The sequence below is a fragment of the Lithobates pipiens genome, unplaced genomic scaffold (genome assembly GCF_037356315.1).
Source record: "Lithobates pipiens isolate NorthernLeopardFrog02 unplaced genomic scaffold, aLitPip1_a1.2 Scaffold_13, whole genome shotgun sequence".
NCBI lineage: Eukaryota > Metazoa > Chordata > Amphibia > Anura > Ranidae > Lithobates > Lithobates pipiens.
In genome coordinates, this window is record NW_027507718.1 from 444,669,248 (window position 1) to 444,682,196 (window position 12,949).

Consider the following 12,949-nt stretch of genomic DNA (forward strand, 5'->3'; position numbering starts at 1 on the left):
ATGACACTTCGACATGACCTTTTCCTGGCAAGTTGAATATTACCCCATCAGAGCAGTGTGAATTAGTACCAACATGTGCTAAAAAGATGTCCCAACACATGGAGATGATGAACGCCATGTATTTAAATTCAGATGTTGTCATGCAGTAAACCCGGGCCTTGCAAATCACTAATGCATATAATTGATAAGTAAGCATATACGAAACATATGTGTTTCTCATTTATGGCTTCTTAGTCTGGCTCTGCTATAAATTAGGACAATTTGTGGTTTCTGAATGCTCAGATTTCAATCCATCAAACTTTCCAATGCCAGCTACAACTGACATCAGAACACACTGCGTCACATTGTAGAGGTTAACATGTCTAAAAATAGCATAAAGATGTTCATTTTGAAGTAATAAAACAAAACCTTTAAGGGCCTACTGACACACATACAGATATTTAAGGTTTGTGTATTTACTGGCAAGCTGAATAACATGTGGGCTTATATCTGTCAGAGACTCCATTGCTGAAATATACTCACGCCACATTTGCCAGCTCCACCTCCTGCTGTGGTCATTAAAATGCCTGTGGCACACACCCCTAATGCATTTCCTATGATGTATGACAGAAAAACAAATGAGCAGTCCAGCACTGAGAGGGTGACACCCTCATGATGGCCTTTGTAGGAGGCACTGAAAAAAAACGACTGCAGGAAAATCGAAAAATAAGCCTGATTGGGGTGAAACTGAATAAAGCCTACAATTTAATTCATACAAAGTGTGACTCTACTTTTTACTCTTTGCTGCATATGCTGAGTAGGATGAGTTTTTCCAGGCTGGCACCCTATGCAGTAAAGAACCTGGGGAGCAACGTTACAGGACTTGGAGGTGTAGTTCTTGTTGGATTTTTCCATTTAAGACTAAATGATTAGTTTTGGATGGTGAGTCCGGAGAAGGAAGTGAGGAAATGTATTGCTGCTCTCCCCAACTCACAGGGTGCTTTTTCTACTGGATTAAACAAGAACTTTATATAATAAACAGTTTATAAAAGTATACTTACAGTAGCTGTAATGAAAACAGGCCTTCAAACACACTCTGAGGGAGCTCTGTGATTTTGTTTCCATAGAGAACCCTGTGATAATATAGGAAAAAAAATAACTTGAGTTAGTAAGCCTGGAAATAGATAGAAAGATGTCTTACTGGGAATAGTCAGAAGTACAGGATATGCCCACCCTCACCTTTACCGGTGTAGCACTGGAACCTGCCTGAGCCTAAAACCGAATACATATTAATTACACATGTTCTGTGGCTGATTAAGGAGGTAATTAAACTCACTTGGTGCCTTATCTGGCATTAAATTAGCCTCAGAACCTGTGTAATTTACATTTGTTTGGGCTTAAAATTACCAGGTGCCAACTCTACCTGAGCCCCCAACTTAGCCCTGACATAAAGGGGTGCACATTCTGTGAATGCTTTGTTCTTTTGCACAGATCTATTAATATTAGGCGACATATGGCCATACACTGACTGGTGCTGTTGTGTCTGCTTCCCAAATCATTCTTGTAAATAGCAAGAAAAAAAAGTAACAAGATAACGCACAAGGTGCATTAAAGAGAAACAGGTCTTAAAAATGAAAATGGGAACAATAAATCCTCATAAGTGACAGACTATAAAGGTGCCTGAGCATACCTTTATTTTTTAGGCAAAGTTCTGCTGTGGTCCTGGGAAGTGCCCAAACTTGGGCACATGAGGTATGAACATTTAAAATTGAATTCCTTGTTGGAACTATGGCACTCCACTGCCAACATCCCACCACAGCCAGTACCTTTGTTAGCTTTGGACAGTGTGGAGATGGTTGGAATGTTTGTCAGGTTTGTACTGCTGTCTTGCCTCTGATGGGGTAATTTGCCATCACTTCCCATCCAGCTGACTACCAAGGAAACAAATTGTCCTCAAAGGAAACACAAATTGTAATAATACCTATACGAGTTCCAAAGCTCCCACGCTCTGTCAAAAGCTTCAAAAATAGTTTTGCCTGAAGTTCTGTTTTAAGGAGTTGAATACGTTGCACCATCTTTCATTATTATGACTGTTCTTATTGTGACGGAGATTAAATATGATCGGTTATGTATTATCGCAGGGCGTGCATCCTCACTGCCTGATTAAATATGCCTCTTTTTTTTTCCTTTTGTAAACAGCTGATGATAAATACGGGAACTTACAAGTGAGACAATTACCCACAATAATGAGCTAGATAGACATATAATTACTACAGCATATGGTATTATCAGAAAAAAAATCGACTCCCACTGCTATTTATTACAAGGAAAACAAATCATTAAGAAGTTAGTTCAGATTAGGACACGTCTGTCCTGTATCATGACACTGAGCTCTGTGGTCTAGAATCAGCTCTCCATGGGATTGTTACAGAAAAAGAAAGCTGACATAAGGTCAAAACATCTCCATAATGGCTAAAAGACATTTCTAAAGGCTATTTATCATGGAGACTTTGTTCTCGTTATGTATGGTCAGTCCATAAACCGTAATTCTATAAATATGCGCCTATGAAAATTCAAAGTCAGGGTCACCAATGGATCCCTTTAATTACAGACACATATGGGTTACACATGTTCTGCAGGTACGGATGATAAATAAGCAGTTAAAACACTGAGTCTGATTAAGGAAAAGAGTAGAACATTTTCACTTAGCTTGGTGAATAGGTTGAAGCTGTGTTCACCAATAATAATCCAATCAAAAATCCTGTTTTCTTTCATTTCACTAAATCCCTATTCCCAACTCCACTGAGTGAACATAATTATCACTAAGCCTGTATAGCAAAACATATGTCTATAATTAAAGAGATAGAATGACAAAACTACTGAAACTGCTTGTCTATGTGAATCCGTTTTCACTTTATAATGACATTTTATTAAAAAAACGTTATTTAATGTTGTGCCTGTGGCTTGCCAGTCATATGGTACCTGTAGCAAACACACTGATTTGATGACAAACTTGTCTATATTCCCATTGCACATGTTTCCGGAAACAAGGCTGGATGCTGTAGCGACTACCAGCTAGTTACTGGAAACATCACAGATAAATGCACATATATCGCCAGCACACCAAGGATCCTCAAATATCATCCAAAGGCTTTTATTGCAGAAAAATCACATCACAAGAATTAGGACACTTGTTCTTGTGATGTGATCCTTCTGCAATAAAAACCTTTGGACGATATTTGAGGATCCATGGTGTGCTGCCTATATATGTGCATTTATCGGTTTTGATGAGAAGGCGCTGCTTCCAAACAGCTCAAGATGTTGAACGTTACTCATGTTTATAAGAATGCAGTGCAATCAGAGCTGAAAGTCTATTTACCCATCTATCTACATTGTATCAACATACACTTTATTACCAAAAGTATTGGGATGCCAGCCTTTACACAAACATGAGCTTTAATGGCATCCCAGTCTTAGTCTGTAGGGTTCAATATTGAGTTGACCCACCTTTTGCAGCTATAACAGCTTCAACTCTTATGGGAAGGCCGTCCACAAGGATTAGGAGTGTGTCTATGGGAATGTTTGACCATTCTTCCAGAAGCACATTCGTGAGGTCAGGCACTGATGTTGGACAAGAAGGCCTGGCTCGCAGTCTCCGCTTTAATTCATCCCAAAGGTGTTCTATCTGATTGATGTCAGAACTCTGTGCAGGCCAGTCAAGTTCCACCACTCCAAACTTGCTCATCCATTTCTTTATGGACCTTGCTTGTCATGTTGGAATAGGAAGGGGCCATCCCCAAACTGCTCCCACGAAGTTGGGAGCATGAAATTGTGTAAAATGTATTGGTATGCTGATGCCTTAAGAGTTCCTATTACTGGAACTAAGAGTCCAAGCCCAACCCCTGAAAAAGAACCTGACACCAGAATCCCCCCTCCGCCAAATTATTTGGACCAGTGCACAAAGCAAGGGCCATAAAGACATGGATGAGTGAGCTTGGAGTGGAGGAACTTTACTGACCTGCACAGAGTCCTGACCCAATAGAATACCTTTGGGATGAATTAGAGCAGAGACTGCAAGCCAGGCCTTCTCGTTCAACATCAGTGCCTGACCTCACAAACGCACTCCTGGAAGAATGGTCAAACATTTCCAAAGACACACTCCTAAACCTTGTGGTCAGCCTTCCCAGAAGAGTTGAAGTTGAAGTTGAAGCTGTTATAGCTGCAAAGGGTGGGGCAACGCAATATTGAACCATATGAACTAAGACTGGGATTCCATTAAAGTTCATGTAAAGGCAGGTGTTCCAATACTTTTGGTAATAGTGTATCTATCCACCCAACCAGGTCTCAGATTTGTGAATAGTCCTTGGCCTATTGTGGTTGGAATTTTTTTTTCAGGTAGTAGCAGGTATGGTATCATGGGACAGGTTTTTTTTTTTTCCCCCCAGTCAATGTTTTAAAGAATGCAATTAAAAATTATTGCATTGAAACAAACAGAAAAAGTGTGTTCCTCTAATAAGAGAAAAGACAATAACTTCCGATAATATCTACAAAAAAAAAAGAGGAAAATTGATATGTGAGGTAAGCACACGGCTTTTTCATGCTGAAATATCTTATCAAGCTTTCTATAAGTCATCTAAGACAAGGTAATATAAAATGATGCTAGTACATGTAAATCACACTTATCTTGATACAGAGATGTATGACCAATGCCAGATGCGTAGATATATGACAAAATGCCACAACAAAAGACTTATGTCATAAGAACACAGCAGTAAGAGATACCTGGGGACACCATGATTGAAATGCCACCCTGTATAGATTTCTGTATATTCACAGACTAATCTGGGGCAGAATGGCTGATCCTCCAGAGCACATTGAAGTTTTAGGAGGTCTGCACTCTAATGATAAAGGTGCGGTTGTTATAATATCCCACGCTGGGATGGTGGTTACAGGGGGAAAAAAAAGTCTTAAAAAGAAAGCAGGAATATAAATCTTCTGCTTAAGAAAAATGATTTGATAAATCTCCCTCTCTGGAAAGAATTCATCACCATCAAGTGAAACAAGAGTCTGCTAATGTCTGCTAATTTGTCTAAGTGACTCGTGTTTATGGTGTGTCTGTAACGGGAAGTAAACTATGACCTGTCACATTGTGTGCCGGTATTAATAATGGTCTACTCCTGTTTTACTCACATGTTAGTTAATATTTCTACAGGAAACACACATTAACTATGCGGTAACCAGTCTTAGTAAAAATTCATTTTTGAATAACCACCATATATTTGTTATCAGTATAGCTCTGCAATGCAGATGGTATTTTACTATATAACGGCTCAGACTATGGGAGAGGATTCATAATATAATAGGGGAAGGGATTCATGAGGCAGCCTGCTTTATGTAATCTGAGTGTTCTATGAACATGGTGTAATTTATCTTGTCCAGTTCTAGGTTTTTCTTATTGTGCAAGAAAAAATGTGATAATGTAATGGGACTCAGCATGCTGACCCATCTAATTTTTTCCATTAATGGTCGGAGTCTCCAAAGCCTTTCTGCCATCCTGGGCTTGAGTACAGCCAGAAGAGATATTTCAATTTTGGGTGATGTCAACAAGCTGACCTGTCCAAGAGTTTTTATCGCTCCTCTAGGGCAGTCTTTTTCAACCTGGGGTGCCTTCAGTTTTTTCAGGGGTGCCTTGGCAAAATGCCTGAAAATTGACCAAACATTGTTTACAAGCCAGCGGGTGGATGAAACCTGCCTTTTAGTTACACAAAGCCACAAGCTGGCATTGTGCACCATTACAACCTTCCATCCACCAATGTCCTAACAACCAATGACAACATTGGTTGCTAAAGGGGACATCGGACGCCTTGTCATCCTTGTTTGCCCCTCTCTTTCCCCTCTGTGTCAGCACTTGGGTCATATTAGCAAGGAGAAGGAGAGAAACTGAGGGAGAAGAGAAACACTGTAATACTAGTCAGTACCAGTGTGCAAAGGTGGATAAATAAATCAACTCTAATGTTGGGTGGCTCACATGTGTAGATGCTGTTGCGATTTTGCCTCATGCAGTGACGGGACAAGGTCATGCAGCTCCCAGGGCAAAGAAATCAAACTGTGCCCCTTCCCCTTCATTATGCGTGTGCCGTGTATCAGAATGAGCTCACTGGTGCCCCCATCCATACAGTAAATTGCTGCACACAGGGCAGCCTGCCCAACCCTTGTCTCGGCCCTGGCCTCATGATTGTGCAAAATTTTAAAGGGTGTTTTGGCTGCAAGAGGGTTGAGAAACACTGCTCTAGGGTACTGCTCCTCTTGCCCCTCCACTTATTTTATTTATGTTGATAACATATTCCTGCAAAGGTTATGGCAGTGTTATGGCGTCATTGTTGCTTGTCCTAAAACAGAGTAAAATTAGCCCAGGACGAATTCAGAATTTATAGAAGCCAATGACATCCCTTTCTTGACGTGCACAAGCATTGTCCTAAAGCAATAATGGCAAAGGTGGCTTATTAGACTTTGACTGCAAAAATGGAAACACCCTCTTGATCATGTTGCCGACAGAAACAGTCCAAAAGTCCCTTTTCCTTACCAAACCACCAAAGTGGCCACAGCAGACACATTTTCTCTGCATATTTATTCAAGCTCAATGTTACTGATTTTATGGCCTCATTGCTCACAAATCCAAATATATGCATACATATGTATTGCCATGGCCCCTGTTTATTTACTTGTAAGATTTATTGCAAAGAGATTATGTTTTGTCTCCAGGAATATTACGCCAATAAATAAAATGTCAGAAATAATCCATTATAATTTTAAAAGCTGCAACACAAATCAATGCATTGGTGAATTTATGGAGCGGCCAAGCCGTCCAAACTGATTTACAATCATCCAGGAAGTTGTTCGAAGCCAATCCAGCAGCAGATAGTCAAGATTCACTTTCATGTTGATGACATTCTGGTTTCATGTTTTACAACTGCTAGACGGCATGAGAGAGCTGCTCAGAAGGAGCTTCACAGCAAGTCAAACAGGCTAAACACCGTCAAGCCACATAAAGTTGGAATTTCGATTCTCATGTAAAAGGAATTGGTACTTACAAGGAGTTGAGGGAACGCAGGCCTTGAAATGCATCTGGAGCAATTTCCGATATCTGGTTGTTGCTTAAATCACTGGAATAACAAAGAAACGTTTTATGATCAGGTATCATACTATTGTTAGAAAGAATGTTTTGTGTTTATTAGACCAAAGATAATAAATGGAAATCACTATTCACTATGACAGTATATAGACCTCATGGTACCTATGTAAAATTTCCTATAAACTAACTATGACAGTATAAGGACCTCCTGGTATCTAAGTGGAAATCACTGTCAACTATGACAGTATAAAGAGATCCTGGTATCTAAGTGAAATTCACTCTTAACTATGACAGTACAGTATAAATACCGCTTGGTATTTACAGACAATACGGAAAGTCATATTATGGTCCAAAGAAATTAAATGTTCACATATTAAAATGTAGCCATTAACAAAGGGACTGCAGTAGTATCTGTCTTTTTACCATCTAAAATACCTAGCAGGAATAGTATGTTCCTATTCATGCATTTATTTGGGAAGGACAGCTGCTGAACAACCTAAGAAATGCAGTTATCAGTCAGTTTCCATGTGAAAGCTATCCCTACACAGTCAATTCTTCAGGAAGGTAAGGCTTATGTATATTTCTCAACTTTCTGAATTCTGTTAGTATTTTTACCCTACAGCTCTCTACAAATATGGAACCAAATGAAACTTAAAGCAAAACTCCAACAAATTGATTTTGGATAGAGTGGGAAGGTTTAGAACCTTTGTGAAGCTTTCATCGCTATATGTGTCCCACTGGTGAGATTTGCCCTCTATTTATATCAGGACACAAAGTGTCAGGAAATCTCTCTAATAGAGATACAGGGAAAAAAAAAACATTTTATTTAAAGTGAGGAAATGCTGATTCTGACAATGCTCCTTCTTGCCCCAGTGACAACCATCCTGACCCCATTTCTCATATGAGCGTTACAGAAATGGTGGCCATGGACAGAAATAACCTGCCAGAATTTTTATATTTCCCCACTCTATTAAAATAATGCAATAAAAAGTTTGTTAAAGTTAGGCTTTAAATGATAGCTCATTAAATAACATATATAAATTATTTTGATTACGCAGCTAATTGAAAATGCTGGAAAAACTTATAATACATTTTATATTTGGTGTAACACATCTAGAAGCTTGAAATTTCTGGATAAAGCCACAGGTAAAAGTACTACTGTATAATGCAGCATTGGTTTGCCATGCAATATTACTTATGCAGCAGAATGAATAAGAGATGTTGACTTATTAGCAAAAAAAGCTACCCAAATGTACATTTAACAGTGTCCATGTCGTCTTGTGTAGCCAGACTGATGGCACTGAAACAGAGCTGGCTTAATAAACATTAATGTTGGTATTTAATGCTCATAAGTCAAAGTTACAGATGATTAACAAGAGGAAAAAAGTCCTATGGCTTTAGGATTCAGAGCATAATATTTGCTAATCGGCCATCTGTGAAAGCCGTGCAGAGAATATTTTTAAACACCGGTGACCCCCATTAAAGTGCTGCTTGAAAGTATTTGTTACTTACATTCTTCGTAGTTTTTTATACGGTGAGAAAGCCCCTGGAGGTATGACCTTGATTGAGTTTTGCTCTAATCTCCTACAAAGGAAAATAAAGCTTAGCACATAACTTTCAGCAATGGATTTGTCCCTGAGTAAACGCGGAGGGGACTTAAATGTAGCCCCAAGTGACATGCAATTATACAATTACATTGAGAAAACCTGAGATACAAAAAATATATACAAACTATGGTCTAATTAAAAAGCCGGATATTTTTCTTGAAAATGAGGAACTGTTAGAATTCACCTAATGTAACCAGTAACACGTCTCTTGTTTTTTTCACTTTGGGAGTAACGTATATACAGCCCAGGACCTAATGCTTGGAAATATGTATATCTGTGCCTAACCACTCCACTACATGGTCAACAGCAACACACACTTGTTTTCAAGGGCTTTGGTTTACATCAGAACTGACTTTCTTCCCTAAACTAGACAACAGGATAACAAGAACACAAGAACTCAACTCTAAGGAATCCCTCAAGCAGCTCAAAGGCAAAGCAAAGAAAAGCAAGCTAGTGCAACTCAGATGCATATGAAGGCCTCCTGCATTTGACTTGCTTCTGTGCTTGATGTTCTGTACATGTTCTGTACATGAGTCCCTAAATGTAGCAAAACCACTGAACCTTTTCAAAATATGGAAGCAACCTTTGTTCACTTTTTTTTTAATTGCAGGCTCTGGAGTTATCATCATTACCCAAGTCCCAAGTGTGCATGACTATCTTTCAGACTATTCAACCTTGGCTGGCTGCATGTTTCCAGTATGGGAGGTGTAATGGTCAGTGGCTGCATAAGATGCAAACACATTCGTTGACTTATATTTCGTTAACATATACATTTGTTGACTTATATTTTAGTAACGATGGCTGTTAAATTGCACACCAATGTGCAATTTAACAGCCACATGTAATACCTTTGATTGTGAAGTCTGTATTTTCCATATTTGTTATAAAATTTGTTATAAAAATGTAAAAAAATGTAATGTCAACTTTTTTCATGGTTGCAGGCCTCATATCTCTCATATCTCTCACTTAAGTGAATCCGTAGTTACAGCCAACATTTGTGGCCATAACAAAGTCAAATTGCAATGTAATTTTCACACAATGGACTCTCCATAATGAACTTTAAACATGTAACAAGAAGAGATGGTATGTTAACAAATATGCGTAGGATAACCTCCACATTTCCTTGGACAGCTTTCTCCACTGGCATTATTAATTATGTTAAAATGTGTCTAAAGCCACTTCATGATTAGGATAGAGTGGGTGAAGCATTAGAACCCCTGGTTGACCATTGTCATCTCAACTGATTATGAGTGAAAACTGCAACATTTTAAGTGTCCAACTGTAAAAGAGAGGATTTCCTTTACTTAGAAGATTACTAGGAGACAGGAAGTATAGAACAATTAACAGGGGTTTTAACAATTTCACACTCTTTCCCTAACTAAAAAATATTTTGGCTTTAGCTTTAGATACACTTTAAAGCAGCAAGTTTTGAGTTTTAGCTATACCCTTTATTGACTTAAGTTATTAAAGTCAAAGAAAACCCTAACTATAATTATCCTTAAATATGACCCCCATCTATCCTTTCTAACCATATAAGAGAGATTTGTTGACTTATTTTCTATCTTCTACAGTCTGGCCATATGATCCTAAAGCTCTGGCTCCCCTGTGTCAGTGAGGAGCTGTTGCAGGGAGGCGGAAGGATTGCTGACAATGGCTGGATCATGGGAGCCTATAGGAGACCTCACAGCTCCTAGAAATTCACAGTCGTTATCCCTTATACAGAACTCTTGTTTTTTTTTTTGATCCCTTCATCCAGCTTTATACAAAAGAGGATCACTTAAAGTCCACACTTTCTGCATTAATCGATGACACATACAGTACAATACTCTACAATGGATATACTTTAACCAAATTCACTCAAATGACAGATGTTATAGCAAACAATGAACACATTTATTTCCTGTATTATTATTATTATTATTATACAGGTTTTATATAGCGCCAACATTTTGCTCAGTGCTTTACAACATGAGGGAAGACATTACAGTTACATTACAATTTGGTACAAGAGGAATCAGAGGGCCCTGCTAGTTAGAGCTTACAATCTAAAAAGGAAGGGGCAATTGATACAAAAGGTAATAGCTGTGGGGGGATGAACTGATGGAGGAAGTAAAACAGTATTAGTTAGAAGCAGGATAGGATTCTTTGAAGAGAAGGGTTTTCAGGGATAGTCTAAAGATGGATAGATTAGGGGACAGTCGGACAGATTGGGGTAGGGAGTTCCAAAGGATGGGAGAAGCTCTGGAGAAATCCTGGAGGCGAGCATAGGAGGAGGTGACAAGGGAGCTAGCGAGCAGGAGGTCTTGGGATGACCGAAGAGAGCGGCTTGGTTGGTATTTTGGGACTAGGTTAGTGATGTAACTAGGGGCAGAATTATGGATGGCTTTGTAAATTATTGTTAGTACTTTGAATTTTATTCGCTGGGTGAGTGGAAGCAAGTGCAGCCTGTATACGAACCTAGGTACAACAAAGAATAGCCGAGCATAGAAAGTAGAGAACAATTCCCTAAATATATGCAGCCTACATGTAGGTGCTGCATGAGTAATATGGGAATAACAAGGCTGGAGGGGATCACATTTCATGGTTGGATACAGCTAAACAAAATGATAATTCCTGAAGTTGATTTGTGTGATGATGCTGAGCTCTCTGCTGTATAACTGCCAACATAAAATTCATCTGAACAGCTGGAAGACGAAATGAATTAATCCTTTAGCACTGAAGTATACATGCATGACCTGTAAACAATATCTGTACTGTTGTGGAGGATGTCTTCATCAAGGCTTGATAATTTGCGTGTACAGTGTGAAGAACAAAAGTGACAAGACAAGCATTTCCCTCAATCAAAGATGAATGTGAAGGGGAAAAGAAAAACTTTTTTTTCAGGTGACACGTGTTTCTGGATATGTTTTGCATATTTGTTATAGGCATGCAGAAGCCAGAAACAGATTGCATAGAAGGCAACCTATATTTATATTGACGACTGCACAGAAATCTAAAAGTGAAGCTACAGTGTCGTTTCAGAAAGCTCCAGTTATTAAAAACGAATCTCAGGTATGTGTAAAAGAAAAAAAAAATATTAATTTGCCTATGCATTTATTAATAAATCATTAAACTTTTTATAAGCAGTTAGTATAAGTTCCTGAATTTGATTTGGTATCATCCCCTAAACAGCTCAGACTCAATGAGGAAGGGGCAGTAGCAGAAGCCAAATCAGGTTTGCTGCATGCAAATGCTCTGAAAAGAAGCAAGCTGACAGGAGAAGAGAGCAGAGTGTGCAGGTCATATTACTCTGATGCTGCTCCTTTACTGTCCAATTAGCAGGATGGAGGTGGAGATATCACTGTACTGCTTAAAGTGGAACTAAACCCTCTTATCATTTTCAGCCAAAACAGCTAACATCTTTTAGTTTTTAGTCTTTTAAACATCTAGTTTCTGTTTGATCTGCAACTGCCATGTTTCTGCACATGTGATCAGTTATGACTCCAGTCATTTGATGGTTTGACAGATCGGTTAAGAGCACATCCAATGTGATAGTTAGCATTACTGGCATTACTGTCATTGCTTTTTGAAACCATTCATTTGATGAGTTTAGTTCCGTTTTAACTGTAACAAAGAAAAAGCGCTGTCATCCTGCTGGATGTGCTGTATAATGGGGCTTTGTAAAACTAAGGACTGAATGTACAGAAATGTAAAACATTTGGCTGGTAAAGTAGATCCTTTATAAAGTATTTTATCCACATATTTAGATGTTTGACTTGAAGGCGCCCTTTTTCGAACAGACCTGCTGTGTGGGACCAGGCGGGACGCACGAGGAGGGGTGAGATTAAGCGATCCAGTACCGCATCTAATGAGTCCGCCGTGACCACCAATGCCCCTACGTATTCAGAATAGTATTGTGGAGTGGAGTTGTGAAGCGAGTCTTTTTACTCTTTTGAAGTGATTTTGCTTTTTTAAGTTCATGTGAGTGCATAAGGAGTGAGATTTTTTAAAACATTAAAGAGTGATTGCAGTATTACACTATTGGGGTCTCCCTCTGTGATTTCTCCTTGAGGTATATATATATACAATGAAGTGCGCAAGTGGAGAAGCTCCAATCGGATGTGCTGGGGTCTGAATTTCATCTTGAGAGATTTTTTGAAAGCCCTTGAGCCTCACACGAGAGTGTAAGGCTTAGCAGTCGGTGAGTGTTTTCACGAAGGGGGGAGCATAAATCACGGATGGTGTGGTGAAG

General features: G+C 39.0%; 1 protein-coding gene across 8 annotated transcripts in view; it reads right to left on the reverse strand.

Moving 5' to 3' along the window:
* The window catches only part of SLIT2 (slit guidance ligand 2), a 401,248-nt gene that overhangs the window by 83,682 nt on the left and 304,617 nt on the right, over positions 1-12,949 (reverse strand). For all 8 annotated transcript variants that reach the window (XM_077477716.1, XM_077477717.1, XM_077477720.1 and 5 more), the window contains exons 10-12: positions 8,624-8,695; positions 7,071-7,142; positions 1,041-1,112 (exon numbers count right to left, since the gene is read on the reverse strand). In XM_077477716.1, the coding sequence (XP_077333842.1) occupies positions 1,041-1,112; positions 7,071-7,142; positions 8,624-8,695 (216 nt within the window). The remainder of the gene's footprint in view (positions 1-1,040; positions 1,113-7,070; positions 7,143-8,623; positions 8,696-12,949) is intronic.